Source organism: Lissotriton vulgaris, chromosome 4_1 (genome assembly GCF_964263255.1).
Source record: "Lissotriton vulgaris chromosome 4_1, aLisVul1.2, whole genome shotgun sequence".
In the NCBI taxonomy this organism is placed as follows: domain Eukaryota; kingdom Metazoa; phylum Chordata; class Amphibia; order Caudata; family Salamandridae; genus Lissotriton; species Lissotriton vulgaris.
In genome coordinates, this window is record NC_141691.1 from 2111589288 (window position 1) to 2111612279 (window position 22992).

The 22992-nt window shown below is 44.2% G+C and overlaps 1 protein-coding gene across 1 annotated transcript in view; it reads left to right on the top strand.

Annotated features, from left to right (window-relative positions):
• Positions 1 to 22992, top strand: part of LOC147725144 (verrucotoxin subunit beta-like) — a 439166-nt gene that overhangs the window by 403543 nt on the left and 12631 nt on the right. The window contains exon 4 of the mRNA XM_086967119.1: positions 12543 to 14552. Coding sequence (XP_086823245.1) covers positions 12543 to 14552 — 2010 coding nt within the window. The remainder of the gene's footprint in view (positions 1 to 12542; positions 14553 to 22992) is intronic.

A 22992-nucleotide genomic window follows, 5' to 3' on the forward strand; every position in this document is an offset into this window, starting at 1 on the left:
GCATTCGGAAAAGTCTTTTTTATCAGAGTCTTTGGTGGGGGTGGGTGTGTCTTGTTCCGGTTTCAGTCCTGGGAATGTTTTGATATGGCTTAGGTGGACCCACCCCTTTCTTCCTTCCAATTTGACTGCAGTCTTTGTTGTTAGAAGGACGGTCTTCGGAGACTTCCAGCGGGGCTCCAACGGACTTTTCCGGTCGAAGTTTCGGACTAAAACAACGTCACCGGGGCGGACATCATGCTCCTTCACATCGGTGTTGTCAGGGAAGGCAGCGGCAACCTGTGAACGACATGATTGGAGTGCAGACATCAAGGAGGCAAGGTAATCTGTCAACATATTAGAATCAACATCGGTTATCTTTTTAGGAATGGGCGTCCCCCACATATTCGGTGGTCTTCCAAAGACCACTTCGTACGGAGATAGCCCTGATCTCGAATGGGCGACCATTCTCATATAGAATAGTGCCACCGGCAGGGCGACTATCCAGTCGACCCCTTTGTCCTGACATATTTTGGCAAGGCGAATCTTTAATGTCTGATTATGCCTTTCTACAAGGCCTGCTGCTTCTGGATGTCGGACACAATGGAACTTCCACTGGTATCCCAATAACAAGGAAACTTCTTTCATTAGGGCAGACGAGAATGGCTGACCGTTATCTGAGTACACAACACGAGGCAAGCCGTACCGTGGGAAAAATTCACGAACCAACTGTTTGGCAGTGGTCGGAGCAGTGTAATCTGGGACTGGGTATGCTTCGGTCCAGCGGGACAGAGCACAGACAACTACGAGAACATATTTAAATCCTCGACAACGGTCCATCTGGATATAATCCATCTGGAGGACTTCAAAAGGGTGATCAGGAGGATGGAATCCACCCTGCTCTACAGGGACACTTTTACCTGGATTGAACTGACAACAGATCATGCAAGTACGCACTTTCTGTTTTGCGGCTGCTCGTAAGTGTTTATTGTTCCAGAGATTTTGCAAACTGTCTAGCATGGCTTTCTCTCCCAGGTGGGCAGGACTATGTGCTGTATTTATCATGACTTGAACCATAGAGTCAGGTAGAAACCATGTAGATTTTCCCTTCGTCATCCAACCCTGATCTGTCTGGATCCCTCCTAGTTCGATCCATTTCTTTATTTCGTCTGCAGTAGCGTGTGTCTGAATGTCAATAACATCTAGGGTGGGATCTCTGACTGTCATGCAGTTTGTCGGATCTGTTATCTTTGTCGTGTCAGTTGTCTGAGTGTGAGTCAGTGCTGTATGTTTTGCTGTCTTATCTGCCAGGTCGTTACCCTGGGAAACAGAATCTGTGGCTTTAGTATGGGCTTTACACTTCATGACTGATATGGCTGAAGGCAGATGTATTGCTTCTAACAGTGCTTGAATGAGAGGACCGTGCTGGATCTTGGTACCATGAGAGGTCAGGAAACCTCGTTCCTGCCAGAGCATACCGAAGTCGTGTACGACTCCGAACGCATAACGGGAATCTGTGTATATGTTAACATTTCTGTTCTTTGCTAGAATACAGGCTCGGGTCAGAGCGATGAGCTCTGCCGCTTGAGCAGACAGTGTATCAATACGTTGTGTTTCTTTAACTTCAGTTTCAGTGGTCACGGCATATGCGGCCACTAACCCTCCTGTACTTGTTCTCATGCATGAACCATCCACATAAAGCGTCAGGTCTGGATTTGTCAGTGGAACGTCTGTTAAATCTCGTCTGGGCTTTGTTACTGCATTAATAATCTCTATACAATCATGTGGAGCTGGATCTGTCATAACTGTAGGTAACAATGTTGCTGGGTTCAAGATACTGCAGCGTCTGATTTCTATGTGTGGCTGGAATAATGTCAATTCGTAACCTGTCAATCGTGCTATAGTCAAGTGTTGAGTCTGGGTTCTGTTTAACAGAACCTCTACAGAATGTGGAACTTGTACTGTTAGCTGATGACCTAAAACAATTGAATCGCTTTGTCTGATTGCTAACGCTGTTGCTGCTACTGACTTTAAGCATGCAGGGAGTGCCTGTGCTACTGAATCCAATGTACTTGAAAAATAAGCGCAAGGCTTATGTGAACCTGCTTGATCTTGAGTGAGGACAGACAATGCTGTACCATCACGTTCTGTAACAAAAAGTGTAAACGGTTTGCTGTAGCATGGTGTCGCTAAAACTGGTGCTTGGCATAAAGCTTTCTTTAATTCCTCAAAGGCTTGTGTGTGTTCCTGAGTCCAAGGAAGGACAGTCGAAGTCGCTGCCTCCTGTGTCGTTAACTGGATGAGTGGTTTAGCTAGAAATGCATATTGAGGAATCCATTGTCTGCAGTACGAGGTGAGGCCTATGAAGGCCCGCACTTCTTTTTGTGACTGGGGTCGGGACATGTTTACTATTAACTGAATGCGATCGGGAGTGAGCTGTCTCCCCACTTTGGACAGCAAGTGACCCAAGTACACAACTTGCTGAACACAGAATTGTAGCTTCGAAGGAGACACCTTGTGTCCCTTGTCGGCCAGAAAATGCAAAACTATCAGAGATGCTTGTTCACATTCGGGCTCACTTCGTGCGGTGATCAGCAGATCATCGACGTATTGTAGTAAAGCGGTGTTAACTGGCATTTGGATACAATCTAGTTGTCTTTTCAGTGCTTGACTATAGATGCTGGGGCTTTCTGTAAATCCTTGAGGTGCGCGGGAAAATTTGAAACTGCGTCCATTTAAACAGAATCCGAAGAGATATTGGCTCTCTGGATCAATAGGCACGCTGAAGAAGGCGTTCTTGAGATCAATTACAGTAAAGAACGTTGCTTCGGAATCAATAGCAGTCAATAGAGATGATATATCGGGGACCACAGGATACTGTGGAATAATGCATTTATTTAATTCTCGAAGATCAATCACCAGCCGATATACTGGCGGGGCATTGGGATCAGTACGTTTAAGAATCGGAATGATCGGTGAATTACAGATATTGGAGTCGGTCTCTACGACCACTCCTTGGGCAATAAGCTCTTCAATTATTTTCAGTAAAGCCACTACAGCATCGGGTGGTAACTTGTATTGTCTGATTCTGGGTAGAACAACTCCTGTCTTTAGTGTAACACGGTATGGTGTGATATGCATACAACCTACATCAGCTGGGCCTTTTGCCCATAAGTGATCTGGTACATTTTTCAATCTGAGATCAAAGTCACGTAGAACATAATGCCCCTTGAAATCTCGTAGAAAAAGTCTGACTCCCTCTGGGGAGCAGCAGATTATAGCTCCTAAAGCCTTTAGTGTTTTAATTCCTAACAGATTTTCGGGACATGATTTCGTAAGTAACAAATCTGTAACTCGAGATAACGGACCCACAGCTAGTGGTACTGGTTCTGACACCTCATTTACAATAGGCTGTCCTGAAAAACCAAGGGAAACATTCTGTGAGCCTGAGAGGGGTGCCCCTGGAACTTCATTATGACTTATAGTAGTGCGACTTGCCCCTGTGTCAATTAAAAACTTTCTGTCTTTTCCTAATACGTGACTATGTACATAAGGACCTTCTTGATCTACAGGAATTTCAATAAGAGGCAAATCATTTTCCCTCCCTAGGCTGTTTCATGTATAACGCTGATAATCTGGATATGCCGACTGGGCATACTGGTACATTTGTTGTGAGACTTCTCTAGTTGCAGCAGCGGGCTGTGTCTGGGCATGCTGTGGCTGTGGTACTGCTACTGTCTGTACTGTGTGGGACTGATCATGCATAGGCTGTGTATTCTGCATTGGCTGTTCGTTCTGTGAGGTCTGTTGATGACCCTGTTCATGTCTAGGCGGACGCGGTCTTTCTTTAGTTTTACCTGTCTCGATGTTATGTTTCAGGACTGGACATTCATGTACGTAGTGACCTGGCTGCTTGCAATAATTACATGTCCCTTTAACGGGAGCGGCAGAATGATTTGTCTGAGCCCCACCTTTTCTATGACCCTCGGCTGGAATTGTCTGAGCTACTAACATTTTCATTTTCGTGTCTTTCATACGTTTCTGTTCCTGTTCTTGTTCTTCCCTAATTCTATTCTGGTGATATTGTAACATTTGTAACATCTGTGATGGCGTATTTGCCTGCCAAGTACTTTCAACCTTGTGCACTCTATTTTTAACTAGTGGTAGGGCGTTCTCTACTAATTTCGTTACAAAAAGGTGTGGATATGACTCGCTACTAGTTTTTAGGCCACTATTGATAATGAAACATTTCTCGAATCTCGAATAAAAGTCACTAGTATCTTCATCTTGTTTCTGTTTACAGGACGAGATTGCGTCCCAATCTTCCTTTCTAGTTGTCAATAATCTTGGCAGGACCTGTACTATTAAACCTGGTAATGCTTTAGTCAGATCCCCAAGGCCTAACCCTGGGACTCGTTTCTTTTCTTCGTCTTCTATCTCTGCCCATGCTATCTTTGACTCTCCCACTTCCCAATCCTTCTCCTTTAATTTCTCGTAAATGCCCGTGGGCAACAGTACTTTTAACATTTTCATAATATCATCATACGTGTAATCTCCCATCAATAACATGTCTTTAAGCTCTCTGTGAAAACCTGCAGGGTCTTTATCATGGCACGGAACTAATTTCTTCATTTCTAATAGTTCTAACTTAGTCAGTGGTGTGTGAACATACACACGTTTCAGGAGATGATCCTCACCCATAACTGGATGTACTTCTCGTAAGGGATTCTGGCTTTCAATGCCGCCCCCGCATTGCATGTGGTACATTTTTCTTTCTGGAGGCGGGGCGGGAATATATTCAGAGCTCAGGAAAGTGTTATACTTACGTCGTTGTTCTAGAATTATTTGTATTAATTTGGTACTAAACCCTCTCCATCTATCCATAAGTAGGGCTTCTAATGTTTCGTGTAAGGGACCTGGATCAGAATGATGGTTTCTGAACTTGATAAGGAGGTGCTGAATCATGTATACACCTGCTATTTTCTGCTCTTCCGGGGAAAGGTTCAAGAATGTCTGCACTAACGTGTCATCATTATATATATCTGGGTTTTCGGCCCACAACACGGCGGACCGAGCTAGTTCCTGTTCATCCATAGAATTGAGTATATGATACCCTACTCGATCTCGAAGCCTTTTATCAGTTTCTTGGAACTGATGTTCAGAAGAATTCGGATTTGTTAAAGCGGAGAAAAGAACTCTCTTGCTCTCCGGACGGACACTTTTCCTGAGGTACTTTCCCCTACCTACATACGCTATCATACCTGTAGACTTTTCTGATATTTCATCTTCATCTTCCTCCCCGGAGGAGGTTTTATCTGTTTCTTCCTGATGTGCAGTTAATACTGCCTTTCTAATTTTCTGGGACATAGTGGTTATGCTAGTCCCCTTGTCATGTTTTGCTTCTGCTATATTTTGGCCCCACTTGTTTAATGCGTCTAACTCACTTTGATCTGTCCCGGGCCTGTCTCGTTCTCTTATCACACAATTAATGAAGAATCGTAATATCTGTTTCTGAACGTCAACTTTCTGTTTATACATGGCAGCTTTGACACTGTCGGGGTCTTTCCCCGTCTGTATGAATTTGTATAGTCTGTCGAGAGCTTCCTGCATTCCTACACAGCATAGCAAGCTATCGGTGGCAGATCTTAAGCGCAGTGATGCTAATACCATCAGATCGTCTGTTCCGGGTACTGGATCATATCTGCAGAATGACATCCTATCTTTCAATGCGTCAAGCCGGGCTGAATAGGGAGACTGGAAAGGATTCTGAGTGTCCTTTAAATGCAATCTGTGTGTCGGTGGCGGGGTCTGTAGACCCGCTGTCGCACCTCCTGAGACGGATGCTTGGGCATTATCTCTCCGTGGAGTCTGTATCTGGACTTGAATCTGTCTTTTAGTCAGATCAGGTAGTACTGGTTTCGGTAGATCCGTTTTAAGAACGAGGGGTGGCGGGGCTGGCGGAGCGGGAGAGGTCTGTTGCGGTACCGGCGGAGCTGGATCTGGGGGCGTAGTGCCACCTCCATCCCTGTCTGTAGGCAGGGCACGAACAGGCAGATTGGTATAAGCTGGTGCTACATCCTCTAGATATGAATTCAGGAATATGTCTTTAGTAGTTTTATGCATTACTTTAGTTGGAACTAATGGTGTCGGTAAGTTTTTCGGTATTTCTGATTCAGTTTCGGATGGGCCACCTGCTGCGAGGTACATACCGTTTACAAGATTATTTCGGGCACGGTCTATTTGTTCTGTTTTTACTCGGATCCCTTCAGTAACTAATTCGTTTTCTCGCTCTTTATCTGATTCTTTAAGTCTGTCTTCTCTACGGAGTGCTTTGTCAGCACGCTTACGTGATTCCTTACGCCAAAATTCTATGGCGTCCTTCTGAGATTGCCTAGCTTTCTTTTTCCATAATGCTTCTTCTACCCTCATGATGCACTCGGCATCCCACGTTCCGGTAACAGGCCATCTGTGTCTCTCGTCTAGGTGTTTGGTGTAATCGGCCCATAAATCTAGATATAATATGGCATCTATGCCGTGCTTTTGGTACATAAAATTGCCTGGAGTGTCCCTAGGGGGGATGGGAATTTCTTCCTCTAGTAACCCTTTCCTAGTTCCGATCTGTTTTAACTTACTGAGAAACGGCATCCTGCTTACTTATTTACTGAACACTAGATCTTTATTCCTTAATACTTGTTGACAGCTATATTATATGGAAAAAACACAATAATACACGTTTAAACAGTCACATTCATACCACAACATTAATTACATAAAAACATTGAAGACATAGCTAACTACCCCCTACACTGAATGTACCGCTCAACGGTACGGATACACTGCTGTAACAGTGCAGAAATTCGGAATCCTAGATATACTGCTAAACAGTACAGATACACTGCCTAAAAACAGTGCAGACCGGACTTGCGTACCCAAACCCGTCTAGATACGACCCAGCAATGGTACTCACCGGGAAGCACGGAAACAGAAGGCCTCGGAAAACTCGACTGGACTCGACTCGGAAAACTTCGGAAAACTTCGGAAAACTTCGGAAAACTTCGGAAAACTTCGGAAAACTGGTGGGCCTCTTCACACCTCGGACCTTGCTTCTTTCGGCTGGGCTCTGGTCGGGATCCTCCGCACTCCTCACCGCCTCGTCTGGGCACTGATCGCAGTCTTCGTCACCTCCGTGTGTCAGAGGGGGATGCAGGAAATCCTGCCAGTACACGTGTTGTCCGTCTAACTGATGGCAGGGGACACGGATTGCAACGCACCTTCCGGCGCGTGAGGTGGGGGAGGGGTCCCTATTCGGGCGCCAAAATGACGTAAATAATTAATTTACTCTCTTAATTTCTATGCAGATAAGTACTTAATCAATAATAACTCAATCAGAATGAAGGAAAACAGAGTCCGTGGTGTAAGAGTTTCTAAGGGTTTTATTCCTCATAAAGGAATCAGGATATCATGTTCTGACCACCACACAGGGTGTCAGAAGGGATAGATGAGCGCGCTCTCGTTTATTGACAATACATAGCTTATATACTTGATTTACATCATAATGTTCAATGTAAGAGGCGTAACAGCTGAGAGAAGACAAGATAACAATATACACGTGGTGCATGTACATCATCAAGAGGCGTAAACTAGGCGTGAACTAGAGGTGTGTGCTAGAAACGTCACTGATAGGTGACGTAAGTGGGTGGCACCAAGGGGTGGTGCTAACAGAATGTTGCAATGTCAGCAGAAATCGGAAGCTTGAATGCGCGCGCAGCTTCATGACGTGTGACTGACGGGGTGCAGGGGTCTTGACATTTACACTGACAGAAAAGAGACAGAAGTCTGGCATGTCAGATCAACTTGTACTTCTATCATATCTGATATCTGATGTTTAGGAACTATACTATCTGGGCGAAAAGGTCTCTAGGGTAGAAGCTATTCTATGCTAACTGTGGATGCGTGTATAAGCGCCTGAGTGTCTACATGTGAAGCGTGGGGGCACGGGGCCTTCCGTGGAAGCATGGCAACGGAGGCTATGAATTACTTGCATTAAGACAGATCGGCCCTTTTGGCTCTGCAGCTGGAGAGGATGTTTACAGAAGCTAGCAGGAAGGAATGTATTTTCGGGGAGGGAAACAGATAACTCGAAGGTTATAGTCAGTCTTGGCAGAAAGCAGGCTGGAGCTGAGCGCGAGGGGCCGCGCTGAATATAGGGCATAGTTCATGAGTACAGAGGTAGCCTGGGCAGAGCCGGGAGCCACAAAAGAGGTTCAGATGGCAGGAATTCAGGGCCTACTCTGGCTTAGAGCAGGAAAAAGTGAAAAGTGTACTACAAAAAGACGTTGGCATAGCATACTTAAGAACGGACTATATAATCCATTCATGGTGCGTCTGAAAGAGGACAAGTTAACGTTGGACGCAAATGTATTTGCGTCTTCATAGCTGGTACAGGAGGGAAGTTACATGCACTTTAAGCTGGTACATGGAGTCGGTGGGGTACGCGCTAGGGAACACAACATGGCCAAAATTTAATTTTCCTCAATCTCTGTGTCTTCTTTCATCTTTTCTAAGGCTTCATTGACTGGAGGTCCAAAAAGGTGTTGTTTGTTGAAAGGAACATTTAAAATGGACTGCTGAACCTCAGGTTTAAAACCTGTAATCCTAAGCCAAGTATGTTTTCTTAGGAGAATGCTGGTGTTCATTTTCCTTCCTGGAGCATCTAAAACACGTCTAATTGAGGAATTAGGTATGAGTTTGCCTTCTTGAACTAACTCTTGTGCTTTGTTTTTGTGCTCATTTGTGGGTCAGGATGAATAGGGCTTGTAGCCATGTCCTTCATTTTCTTAAGATGAATTCTGTAAGCAGGGTCTTCTGAACTAAGTTTCCTTTTGGAGGGTGTTTTAGCCAAAATATGCCCAGTATCTGGATTTATGTATATCTTCTTTTCTTTAGGATCAAACTTTTCTTTCAAAAGTTCCTGGATTGGTTCCGGAGACTTTGGAAGGGTTTCTTTGGATTTCGGCACCAAAGGTTTTGGTGCCGAACCAGTCTTGTCTTTAGGAACAGAAGGTTTCGGTTAGGAAGCATGCATGTCTTTTGGCGCGGTAGGTTTCGGCTCCAAAAACAGCTTTGGATGCCTCGATCCAGAGCCGGAAGGCTTGACTGCTTGTTTTGGGGACGGGCCCAAGGGCGGGGCGTTGGAAACATTCTCTCGGTGCTGACAGGCAGAGATGGTGCAGAAGCCTTATGGCACCGATGACAGACTTGAAGCGGAGTCCGTTCCATCGGCAGAAGGCTGGACCGATGCCGCTAGGCCCGAAGGCCGCCATGATGTTTCCGATTGAAGATGGAGCGCTTCTCGATCGATACGGTACCCAGAGAATAGGGAAACGCGCACAATAACAATACACTTGAGGGTGCAGTGGATTGCACACAAAGGGGAACTCGAAGAACGGTTTTGAACTGGAGTGCAGCAATACACGTTAAACCCGATGGCGGAAAAAAACTATCTAACAATGGAGTTGATGCCTGTGCGCATTATCACTGAAAGGAGGAGTCACCTTACCTCATGACTGTGAAGACTTCTTCGAAGAAAAACAGCTTGCAAACGTCGGACCCACCACTAGATGGCAGGACTATGCAAAGCATGTGTATATACAGCACACATGCCTCAAACCATCATTTTTCCACTCCTTATTCTCCAGTCTTTTTGGAGGATTCCCAACCATTCTTATGCTTTTCGGCTGTGGTATTGTCATCTTTCTCCTAATCAAACACAGAAATCACCATCATGGAGTACACAATTCCAGCTGATCGAAAGTGCCAAGAAACTCTAGTGCACTATATGGCTTTCTGAACTGAATTGAAGTAATTCTTTCATAAAGTGAATGTTCTGTAAATGAAACCTGTATTCTGGTGCATGAACTGTCCAACTAAAAACATTCTGGATCTAAGGTTCCAAAGCCCGCAGTGGCTTTCCGAGATATGGAAGTGCTCCTGCAACCCCATCAGAGACAATTTGCTACTCCTACAAGTCGCGTGTTCTTATGGAACAATATCACGGGCGTCATTCTTTGAAGAGCTTCCTGAATATCTGCCCACATCACTGCTGTTATTTGAGCCTCCAAATGAAACACTCTCTCCATCTCTGATTGCTATAGAGCTACACTCGTTAACCTGATCCAACCCTTCACAAGTCAAAAACAAGATGAACCCCTTGACAGTCCTTCATCAGGATCAGACCTATACTGCATGTGAGACCGAGGTCATAGAAATACATGCAGATGATGTCTAACTGTCACCCCATACATTAACAGGAAACATGCACAGAATACTGGGCCCCTAATAAACTGTATCATGAAGAAAACCAATACCGTTGGACTATTTTATCTATTTTTTTAATGTATTTAATGAGTTGAATAATTATTCCAAATTCAGCATATTCAGTATCACACAGGGTGTGCTTAATGGCCAAAATGCACCCCTTTCTGATGAATTTCATGATATGACAGCGTTTTTTATTGGAATGTCTTTTATATAAAGTAACATTTTCAAATTTGAAACATGATTGGCTTGAAAACAAGTATTTATGCAAAGCTTACTGCGTTACTTCAAGCTAGTTTAAAACATGTATGATATTTTACATGCATTCATTTTATGTTGATGGTGATTTTATGGATTCATTTTAAATGAGGAATTTTTTATTTTCAGTACAAAAGCATGGATTTCACTTGGATGTTCTTATAAAATGAACGGAAACCCTCATTTGCATATTATTGACCCAGCTATGTCAGATTCAGAAGTACAAGCCGGGGATGATGTAAAGACCCAGAGCCCAGACTTCATTCTGTGCAGGCTAAGACTCAATTTTCTGCTCAACTATAGACCTGTTTATCTTTTAACCTAAAATAACATCAATCCTCATCTTTTGAAGAACCTGTGAAAGTGCCAATCGTCCAGGCAATGACCTTGATGCAACATCTAATGAAACATCAATCTGGGACACGTTCAATGTTATCTTCATTTCAAGTTTACAAAGCGAAGATAACATAAGCAGTGTACTCTGGATACGTCATTTAGTCAAACTGGTATATACTGGTTCGTCCTAAGCCTATTATATTAATGCATGTAAGCGATGTCCGGAAATGAATTAAAATTCCCCCAAAGTCCCCATGTGATATAAGGGGCAGTGGCCTATACTATAAAAAACCCATCAAGTGGCCACTCAGGTAGAGAGGTCCTATGCCACGGATCATCACACCAGGTCCTGACAGAGACTGCCAGACTGCTGCAGCATTCACTCCTATGCTGACAGCTGATACCAAACCCATTCTCAGAGGAGAGGAGTGGAGCTGAACCCAGCTGATGTGTCTTTTCCTTTTGAGGGAACACTCTCTCCTGATAATTACAGCTTCTCTCTGTTAACAGGTATGCAGTGCACTGAATCTCAAGAAACTCTCAATGCAAGTTAAGGTACTCCATGCTCTCATAACATAGCGCATAGAAGCAGTCGTTAGGGTGATAGGTTGACAAGTGACATTCCCACCATGTCAGAAATGTCCATACTCTTCTCAATGTCGCTGACATGCATAAGGGCTGGTTTAATAACATTCTATGTGGTTATTGATCATGTACTAAGCAAAAGGATGAGACTGTTGAAATAAACCCTTCTAAACATAAAGTGTCTTTTCTTAGAACAGGGCTTTGTCTAATATTTTGTAAAGGTTACACATTGGGCTTGAATTGCCACTGCATCCCTGACCCCTGTTAAGGGACAGTCAGTAACCCATAAAACTCAGACGCCACATCGACAAGTATGTTCAGCGGGGTTGTTTGGGGCTACAACAGACTGGACTTTCACGTTCACGCGTTAATGCACTTGGAAAATCAAACCATGCATAACTAAGCCAAAGCCCTAGTTTACATAACAAAACATTTTTACTTTTTCACAGTTAGCATTGTCTCGCTTTCATTTGATGGCTCATATTTGCTTATGATACAAGTCTCCTTTACTGAATTATTAGTGGTTTGAAGAAAAAAGTAAATAAACCCTATCAAGGAATGCTGTAGCATTCTTTAATAACATTTTATGAGTGACTTACTTCTACTGCACCTCTGTGCATTGCATGGCGGGTGGGTCTAAAAACAGGTCGCTTGCGCCTTGTAGAGATGGCATGGTGTTAAAGGAGGAGTACTTTGCGTCTTTGGGCACATATGAGGTCACTTCCTGAGATTTGTCTGCTGGACTAAGTTGAAGATGCAACTTTACTTTCAGATACAGGTTCCCTGCTGAAGTTGCTCCTATGGTTAGGGTCTTACTTAGTGCAAACCACTTTTGGAGTTTGATCAAAGGTATCCCATCTTACTAGTCAGGTTTTATCAATTTGTATGAACCTAGGCCTAAAAATTCTAATGTTACACCACAGAGTCAAACTTGTGCCAATATTGATCAAATCTTCAAGGAAGATTTGAATACTCTAATCAGTAATTTTTCAACCTAAAAGTGTGCAATCTGTTGTAAAATCATAGTACTATTGCAGCCTCGTTTAAATGACATGTTCTTGTTATTTCAGGTGTTACTTTATGGGATAAGAAGACCATAGAAAAAGATGTGTGCATCATGCCGCAACCAAAAACCCATTTTCAAATAATTGCCAAAGACAGCATTGAAGACAAAGCCTCTGCCCTCAATATCTCTGCCTCCCTTAAAGCAAGTTTCCTGGGGGGGATAGTTGAGGTGGGAGGAGCAGCAAAATATTTAACAGAGACAAAGACTTCCAAGAAACAGGCCAGAGTGACCCTACAATATTCAGCCACAACCAAGTTTGAACAACTGACCATGACCCATTTAGGATGCAACAATATCTCTTATCCAGAAATTTTTGACCACAATATGGCAACTCATGTGGTCACTGCTGTGCTGTACGGGGCACAGGCGTTTTTTGTGTTCGATCGAGAAGTGTCCTCATCTGAGGAAATGAAGAACATTCATGGAGAATTAAAGCTTGCCGTTAGCATAATACCAAAGGTTGAAATTGTGGCAGAAGGAGCCCTTACCATATCACAGGATGACAAGCATAAATTTGAAAAGTTCAGCTGCACGTTTTATGGGGATTTTGCTTTAACAAACAACCCTTCGACTTATGAAGAGGCCATTAATATCTATAAAAGCCTTCCATCACTCCTAGGTGCAAATGGCGAGCATGCAATACCTTCAATGGTCTGGCTGTATCCACTGAGCAAGCTGGACTCCAAGGCATCTCAGCTAGTGCGCAGCATCAGTTCTCAGCTGATTGAAGATGCTCAAGCTGCCATGGAGGAGCTACATGAGTTGGACATGGAGTGCAATGACATCCTCGCCCAGCCGGCCGCGGTACACTTCCCTGACATCAGGAACAGAATCGAAAAATTCAAGAAGCTATGCAGACAGTATAGAATGGCCTTCCAAGCCGACCTCGCTAGAGTCCTACCGGCTGTTCGAGGAGGCGGAGAAGAGGAAAGTGCCCTGGTGGACATTTTAACTGCCAAAGAAAAATCCCCATTTAGTACCACACAACTCTCTGAATTTCTGAAATTGAAACAGAATGAGGTAAACTTTGTCAGTGGATACATGAATTTGTTGACAGAGTCAAAGACAGTGAACGTTTTACCTTCTCAGTTGGAAATGAACCAAGTGTTATATGACCTCAGAGTGGAGCTCGTGATCTCACTCATGTTCACATCACTAGGAGAAGAGGAGCCTTTTTTATCACAATTACATTCCTGGCTTACAAAGAATCAGTTTGAGAAACCCACCCGCCCAACCTCTGGAGAGTGGTTTAATGATGCTGATGTGAACCAAAGATCTAGAGCCCTCGTGAACGAGTTCATGGAGTTTACCAGGCTCAATGCCTCAGACAAGAAGATCCAGTTCATTGTGTCCTCGGTTCGCGATCCCAGTAACCCAGGAGTTTCAATCTACTTGTATGAACGGGGGGTTCTAAAAGACAAAGCCTTCCACCCCCCACGCCCTGACACCCCTAAGATACGTCGAATATCTCATGACAGAGTGGATCTCACCTGTGCACCGCAGCCTGCTGGGACGGATACGGTATTGAACTATTGTGTGGAGTACAGGACCAGGAGTGAAGATGTTTGGAGTAGCGTTGAAGGAGAGGACACCAGTGACACGGTCACAGTGACGGGTCTGCGTCCTAACTGCCTGTACCAGTTCAAACAATCAGTGAAGTCTGCTCGATGGGTCACCTTACTAAGTCAACCCACCCTTATGATCAAGTCCCTTCCTTGCAGCCCACCTAAGAAGGTGACAGGCTGGAAGGATGGACCAGGAGGCATCACCCTCACCTGGAGGGAGCCTGACAACATTGGTGCTGGCACCAGAATAAGTGCCTACAAGGTGGAATTCACAGAGGAATCTACAGATACAAAGACATGGAAGGAGCAACTCACTGAACAGAAGGTTGAGACCTGCACCATTGAGGGAGTGAACCCCGAATCATCCTACAGATTCCGAGTGTCCGCAATCTGTGGCGACACTGGGAGCAGCGCCGCGAGTGAGGAGTTCGTCTTGAAAAGAGATGAGGGTAAGAAACTGTTCTACACTGGACTCTCTTCACATACCTCAGATGCACAATGCACACTGTTCACAAAATGAGATGTTTCCCTGCCCAGATTTTCTTAGCACAGTGTACCAGCAATTTAAACACAAAACAAACACTTTATACTAGCACAGTTTTCTCTAATAAAGCGTCAAAGAGATAGAACCAATAATCGTCACAGGCTAATAATTAAATGGCTGCACAAACCCAATTCCCTGCATTTCCAATTTGATTACTTTATTTCCTTTAATCATACAAATTCACATATAAGAATAAGAAGAAGGTAGCGGCTACACTGCTGCTATTTACTTTGCTGCTATTTACTTTGCTGCTAGCTAAATAGCAGAGATTATACACTAGTTGACCAGCTGTCCCATAAATAGGTAGTAGATTTCATTATTCACCAGGCGGCTGAGAGAGATTATGTACTATTTGAGCAGTGGCCATGTAAACAGGAGAGAAACTTCACTATTTACCCATCAGTCAACAAGATAGAGAAATCATGTACAATTTGGCTGGCAGCAGTGAAAACAGGAAAGCAAATCACTAATAATTCAGCCTCCAACTAAATAGTGGAGATCATGTACTATTTGCATCCCAGCTGTGAAAACAGAAAATCACCCAGCCACAACGAGATAGCGAAGATCATGTATTTACCAGGACACTGACAAATTAGCAGAGATTAAGTTCCATTTAGTGAAGAAAGCTTACAAGTTATGTTGTCGCCAGTTAATTAGCAGACATTCTGAACTAGTCAGCCTGTTGCCAGATACCGACTCAAGTTTCCCTGTAGATTAGGATGCCCAGGATGTGCCAGGATGCCCTTTGGGTGACAGGATTGCGCTTTATAAATACACTAAATAAATAAATAAATTAGGAATACTTGGTGACTACAGTGGTAGTAGTTGGGGGTAAGACGGAATTTGTGGAAGTGTTTCGCGACACAGGGATAATAATAATAATAATAATACTGGAGCTTATAAAGCTTGACAGCTACCCCAAACAGGTTTCTGAATTATCCTGCCGCAGGGTCCTGGTAGGACAGTGAAGCCGTTCTGACTGTGAATGCTCTGCTGCCCAGGCATGTTTTCGCAAAGCGTGGGGTGCGCAGATAACTAGGGAATTTACCGTTAAGGGCCCGGTAGGCCAACGTCATGGCCTTAAATGTAATTCTTTTATCCACTGGAAGCCAGTGGTCAGTTGGTGCTGGACCAGCTTCTCCAGCATTTTTCCTGGGGCGGGGAGCAGAGAGATGGTTCTGAGGTTGCTAAGGTCTCCTGGATCCCCATTTGATTTCTTTCTCAAAGGGAGAAGTGTTGAATGTTTCCATTTATCAGGAAAGATGCCCGTTTCCAGAGAGGAATTCCATATGTGAAGTAGCCCGCGCATCAGGGAGAGGGATAACATTTTCCACAGTTTGGGAGGGCATGGATCATCTGGGGCGCCTGAGCGGCATTTATGGATTTCAGCTAGAGCATCCTGAGGCGATATCGGTATGAAGTTGGTAAGTGAAAGTGCCTCCATCGCAACCGGGGGTATATCCGCTTTCTCACTTGCCTCAGAGGTCAAAAAGGAGTCGTAGACCTTTAGAATTTTATTAGCAAAATGACAAGCAATTTTTTCGCACAAGACTAGGGATGGTGTCACTTCAGTCTCTATCGCCTTAAGTTTAAAAAAGGTTTTGTCTACTTTAAAAACCTGACTACTGGAATGGTCTGCATTCTGGATGCGTGAAACAATATAGTCCCGCCTGGCTGCTTTTATAGCCTTATGAAAATCTTTTAATGCTTTTTTGTAAGTTACCTTATCTATATCACAGTAGCACAACCTCCACTGGTGTTCCAGTTTTTTGCACCTGCTTTTTGTTTCTTTGAGGGTGTTAGAAAACCAGGGAGCAGAGGGGGACATTCTAGAAGATTTCACTACTCTGACCGGCGCGACTGACTCCACAGCAGTGGCGATCCATTGGTGTATGGAAGCTGCATCTGCATTGGGGTCAGAGGATAGACGAGGATAACTGTCCTGCAGAATAGGGCTTAATGCTACTTTGTTCAGGTTATTCCAATTTCTCTTGTGAATAAATCGAGTGCCCTTAACTTGCCCCAGTTTGGGCAGAGTAATTGAAAAAGGGTCTGACCAGATCAAAGAGGACGGAGTCTACATTCCAATGGCAGTGAAGTTGGAGAAAACTAAGTCCAAAGTGTGCCCAGCTATATGCGGCGAGGAGGACACCCGTTGTATGAGGTTGGCACCTGCTGAGGACGAGTCCAGTTGCGCTGCTTGTGAGCAGTTCGAGTCGTTCATATGCAGCTTAAAATCTCCCGGGGCCATACAATTGGTATACACTACCGATTTCTGAGCAATAAAATTGCACAGACTCTGCAAAGCAGTCGCTGCACAGTCGGGTGGCCTGTAGATAAGAATGCCCATGAGGGCGAATGAGGGGTTAATTTGTAAACAAAAATTAAGTCCTTCAATGCCCTGTACAAGAAGAGGTGCAGAGGAAACCAGCTACCACAAATCTCTACAAATAATAGCCACCCCACCCCCCCTTTTCCCACCTTCTTAATTGGTGTAGCACATTTTGAAACCTGGTGGGATAGCTAGTGTAATTGTTGTCACCGCATCCGTGTTAAGCCAGGTTTCAGTTAAAACATAACATCCCAGACACCCTCAATTCAAATTGACCATACATCCTCTGAAAGCTTGGACAATGATCTAAAATGAGGCATGCCTTGATTTTATCATTGCACTCATTGGCCAGGCGCGAGGGAGGTACCTTTCTCATACTGGGAGCCTTGACCTGATTCAAAATCTGACCGCATACGCAGCTATGTGGTAGTGGGTATGTAGCTAAATCGATCTGGTGTGACCCTGAGCAGATTGAACCTTGGAGGCACATCAAATCGTCTTCTTTCCAATATATGGGCTCAGCACTCCCACTACCGGCAGCAGACGGGCTTGCCTTTGGTGCTCCGACAGCGCGGTGGCGCGCCCGCTGTGTGGGTTCGCTGCACGGCCGGCAAGCCATCAGCTCCATATACCGGGAGGCAGGAAGTGGGGATATGGGCGGAGTTGCGTCTGTCCCTCCATACAAATTGCACTGTTTGCCGTGATGGACTGGGGACGGCGAGATGAGCAGAGTCATGCACCACAAGCAAGCAGCAAATTTTAAAACCAAGTTTAAAAGTTTAAAATCGGATATGCAAAGTGCGAGCAATGTGCAAAACAGTGAAACAATGAATTAATTAAGAACAGCAGCTAGCCTCACGGCGCACAATTACCTAGTACTGCGCAGCCGGCAAGCCATTAGCCTCATATCCCTTGGGGAAGGAAGTGAGAATCAATGTGGGTGGAGTCGCGTCTGTCCCTCTGTACAATCAGCACTGTTTGCCGTGATGGACCGGGGACCGAGAGATGAACAGAGTCATGCACCACAAGTAAGTAGCACATTTTAATACCAAGTTTAAAAGTTTAAAATCAAGTATGCAAAGTGCGAGCAATGTTCAAAACAGTGCAAAAATGCCTCACTGTGCGCATTTACCTGGTAGTTAACATGCTGGGGTCTGATGCACAAAACTGGCAGCCTTGAGTTCTTTGTTCCTGTTTGAGTTTCTGCTCCTTCTCTGGAGGCCTCTGTCTGCCTCTGCACCCATCAGATCTTTGCAATGTCTCAGTCTCTCTATTACATTCTTTCCTTTGGTTTCACCTACACTCCAATACAGTCTGTGCCCTGTGATTTCCCCTGTCTGTGTTAACTGTGATGCGTCTATAGTTTTAGACTCCTTCTGGCTTCTTCCATCTCAGGCTGTCCCGGTCAGTCTCTGCATATAATGTCTTTACTCACAAGTACAAAGCACCCCTAACTACTTTTGGTTTCTGGATTGTTCCAGATTGTACCTGTTCTCCTGCCTCGTGCTGGACTCCCAGTCTTTGTGCCCAGAGTGGGCGGGTGATGCAGGATGTGACTAACACTCTAGGTCAATTGATGATCAATAGCTGATTCAGCCTTTCATTTTTCCCCAGATAGTTCAATTAATCTTGGTGGTAGCAACAGTTATGTAAACCAAACATTAGGTAGCAAATATTTAACTGGCCACTGGTAAAATAATACATTTTCATTGTTATTTACTTGGCCTCTTGCTTCATAGCAAAAATGATTGACTCTTTGGCTGGTGGCCTTGAACATAGCGGAGAAACTTTGCCTTTTACCCAGCCGCCACCTAAAGATTAGAGATTTGGTATGATCAGCTGGCGACCGTGCAAACAGAAGAACAATGGCACTGTTTAACCAACTGCTGGCTAAAGTAAAGATTCAGCACCGTGTGGCAAGCAGCCATGCACATAAAAAGGAAAATCTACTATTTACCTGCCAAAGGACTAATTAGCGGAGTTTATTTACTATTTGGCAGTAGTCAAGCAAACAAAAAAGAAACTTCACTCATTATCTATCTGTTGGCAGAACAGCAGATTTTATTTGCAATTTGGCCAGACGCCATGCAAATAGCAAATACACCTAATTATTTCACTGAATGCTAATTAAATAGAAGATATTATATACTATTTTATCGGTAGAATGGCAAATAGAAATAAAATGTATTACTTACCTGGCTGCTGGATTAAAATATTGTACTGTTTGGCCGGTGGCCTTGCAAATAGAAAATAAATTATTCACTGGGTGGCTTGCTAAATAGCAGACAATATGCACAATTTAGGGAGAAGCCTTGCAAATAGCAGAAGAACATCATTATTTACCCAGCTGACATCTAACATCTAACAGCTGACATTTGTGTTATTATGCCTTATGCATTTGTAAATAGGTGCTTACCAGCAGGAATAACTGCAACCAAGGAGTAAATATAATTGGAAACCATCTTGTTATGAAAGTTAAGGTTCTGATATATTTTTATTAAATTCAGGCGAAACTTGTTGAGAATTAAACAGTATTTTGCAAAACGACTTATGTACTGTTCAGAGGGTACACAAAATACTGTATCACAGGGAGTTGCAGAACAATCTACCTAATTAATATTCATTCGACAGGCACCAATTTGCATGTAAACACAGGGATAGTCACCCAAAATAATCCAGACAACAACAACCAAACATCACTGATAGCATAAAAGGCCACTTTATTAAAATGATCAGGCAATTTTTCTAATATCAATAAATACTAACACATGTCTTCTATTTTCTTCGAAACCGTACAATTTTGAACTTTATACCAAAACCTTATATTTCATTTCAAACTTTATTTCGTTGTAACTGTATTGACCAAAACCATCCATAAACTTCATTTCCTGAATTCACCCCATATTTTCAACATATTTCAATTTTCCTTCTTTTTCCTTTCCTTTTCCCCATCCTGATCCTCCCCCACCCTCTCTCGTGAAGGACGATCAAGTCCGCTCTAGACATTGACCTCCCCCTATTCCGCCACTCAGGAAAAACCCCAGATTTTTCCTGACCCCACCCAAAACTTTTCATGCCCTGTTCTCATTTTTCTTTTTTTTTTTTATATTCTTCTCCCACCCTTGAAGATACCCACAACTCCACATTCAACTCTTTAGACAACATGTCTCTTATCTCCAGAATATAGTAGACAATTCCCAAATGAGTTAGATGTACTCCGTCTTCTCTAAACAAATGTCCTTCTCTGTCAGTGATGTTATCATATGCTATGGTCTGAATACCCATGCCCACACAAAAACATTTCCTTGCTCTGTTCAGTGTCTTCCTTGTTTCTCCATAACACTGTGGTTCCGTGCATTCCTCCAATGTTTCCTGAAAACAAATTCTGTCCACACCAACCTAGTCCCTAACCAGTTGTTTGTGATCACCGCTAAGTCTAACTGCATTTTCTTTATTAAACCTAAACCTGATAATGCTACTAAATCATTTTCTCCTAAGTGGAGTATTAACATATCGGGGCCGCCTCTGTCATACCTGATTTTTGCTAGGAATGGAAATACATTTTCCCTCAGTCCCCTAGAGCCCAGACGCTGTGAGGAATAGCTGTTTTCATGACTGCCACTCCAGGGGCCAGCAAACGAAATCTTTCCCACTGGGAACAAGAAAGCTCATCAGCGATTGTGTTATTTACACCCGGGATGTGCTTTGCCTTGAAAACTATATTCAATCTCAGACTCAATAACGAGGAGAGATCATCACACCATATTGATATGAGGTAACTTGCATTCTGTATTTAAATTACGTTCCCTCCCATAACTTTAATTTCCCATGCACTTTTATTCCACCCGGCAGTGAATGTATCAAATAAACACAATGTTTTAACAAATTGTACAATTCAGCTTCCTCTGGCAGGGTTAAGCGGTCATGTTCTCATAGTTTTCACAGTTCATGTCTGATGCTGGCATTGGTTCAATGACATGACTTCAATAGCTTGAGTTTCTTTGCGCAGGCGCAGTTTCTCAGTTCCTCCAAAGATGGAGTTCAGAAGTACATTTCAGGCCCAAATGCGATACATGCGAAAATAGAAAAGAAACAGTTTTAGAACACGGAATAAATGAATGCATTGTATACCACTTATCTCTATTCAATTTACCATTACTTTATTTTAACTATTGCATTAAGGTTTAGGCAGAACGAACCGCTTAGCAAAAGCAGCAATGCAAGCTTCTTGCACATTAAGACACAGAGCAGCCATCTTAGTTCTAGTGCGCAGAAGCAAAAGTTTCCCACCAAGCGGAGTAATACGTCATGCCACGTGAGTGTGACAGACGCATGGGCAAATAGAAAAATCCAGCGTAGCAGCAGCCATTTTAATGCAAGCGGATTATAGTTAGTAAAATCACATTGGAAAGCTTCCCCTAGATACTAGAAATGCCATGAAATGCAATATTAATATGACAAAACATGTTAGTTAGTACATTCATATTATTTTAGAGAGGGCTGAATACAAGCAAGTTGCTTTACGTGTGTAACCTTGCTCCATCACCGGGAATGGGCCACCTCCCAAAGAAAAATGTAAGGCTGTGGCTGCTGGGGCAATTAGGACAGCCCCCGTTATCAGAGTGGGGCGGCGAGTGGAGGAGCCGTGGGGTTGCCTAATATTACTCAACCAGGGGCGTAACTAAGGGGGGGGCGGGCGGTGGGGGCGGTACGCCCCAGGTGGCACTATTTTGGGGGCGGAGGCGGTGCGTCACCAGCCCTCACGCTGAAACGTAGCGCAGCACGGCAGCAGTGACGCATCACACGCTGGCCACCACTCGTGAGCAGCCGCCAGCACAACTATCACTGGCGGGGGGCGGGCGGCAAACTCAAATTGCCACGGACCGCTGTGACTCATGGCCTGAACATGACTGCAGCCAGCCTGATATTTATTATGGTGAGTTGCAAAAAGCTGTATGTTACTGGTGTCTGCCTCGAAGCAGTGGCGTAACACAGGCCCGAGCTGAAGGGGCCCCCTGAACGGACTCCCAGAACCTGGAAGGGTGGGCGAGTTCCATACAGTGCAGTCAGCAAAACGCGTTCTCTGTGCCTTGGCAGTCAAAGGGGGCACTTTGACATTGAAACGATACATGCAAATCTCGCATAGAGATCCCTAACTATGAAGCGAACAACGAAGTGGGAGAGACCTGTGCGTGCGTGAACATCCACAAATGTTTGTTGTATAAGTTAGTTCATATGATATTTCAGTCGAAGGAAGCCCACTTCCTATCCAATTCTCGTAGACATACAGAAACCTTTTCTGTGTCTTGACAACACATTCTTTTTTGTCTGTATTTGCACTTCAGTGCGAACCTGAACCACAGAAAAGCTTTAAAGTAGCACCAGTCACGTCACGTGGCACTGTTCAAAATCAGTTTTTAGGCCAGGGCAGATTAGAATAATGGAATGATTTGCAAATCCAATGTCCTCATGGCCGGCTGTGTGCGCATTCTACCACACACTGTGTTATGCTAAGGCCTGACGAACTGGGAAACATATCAGCTGAAGTTGAATTACTCTGGGCTGATTAGAAAAATCGCTGTGCAAAACAAAAAGAGGAAATATGTAAATGGAATGGTTTCGGAGGTGCATAAATTTAAGCTTCTACTAAGTAGATTTGAAGTTTAGAGGATTTCTGCTGTTCCCTTATCGCCCTTCGCTACAGGAGTAGCTTTGAAGATTGTCCAACTGCCACTGCCTACAGACTGAGGAAAGGACCAACTCCGTGGCCTCAGAGGAGGTGAGAGGCACGGCCCACGGGACTGCGAGGACCAGCATTCACCAACAACAGCTGGGTCCTCTTCCCGCGGGAGCCGCGCCCCCTCCCAGTGCCACGCCCCCACCTGTGTGCTCATAACCTCTCGCGGCCCCCGCTGCGCGGGAGCCGCTCGTTTAGAGGATTTCTGCTGTTCCCTTATCGCCCTTCACTACAGGAGTAGCTTTGAAGATTGTCCAACTGCCACTGCCTACAGAC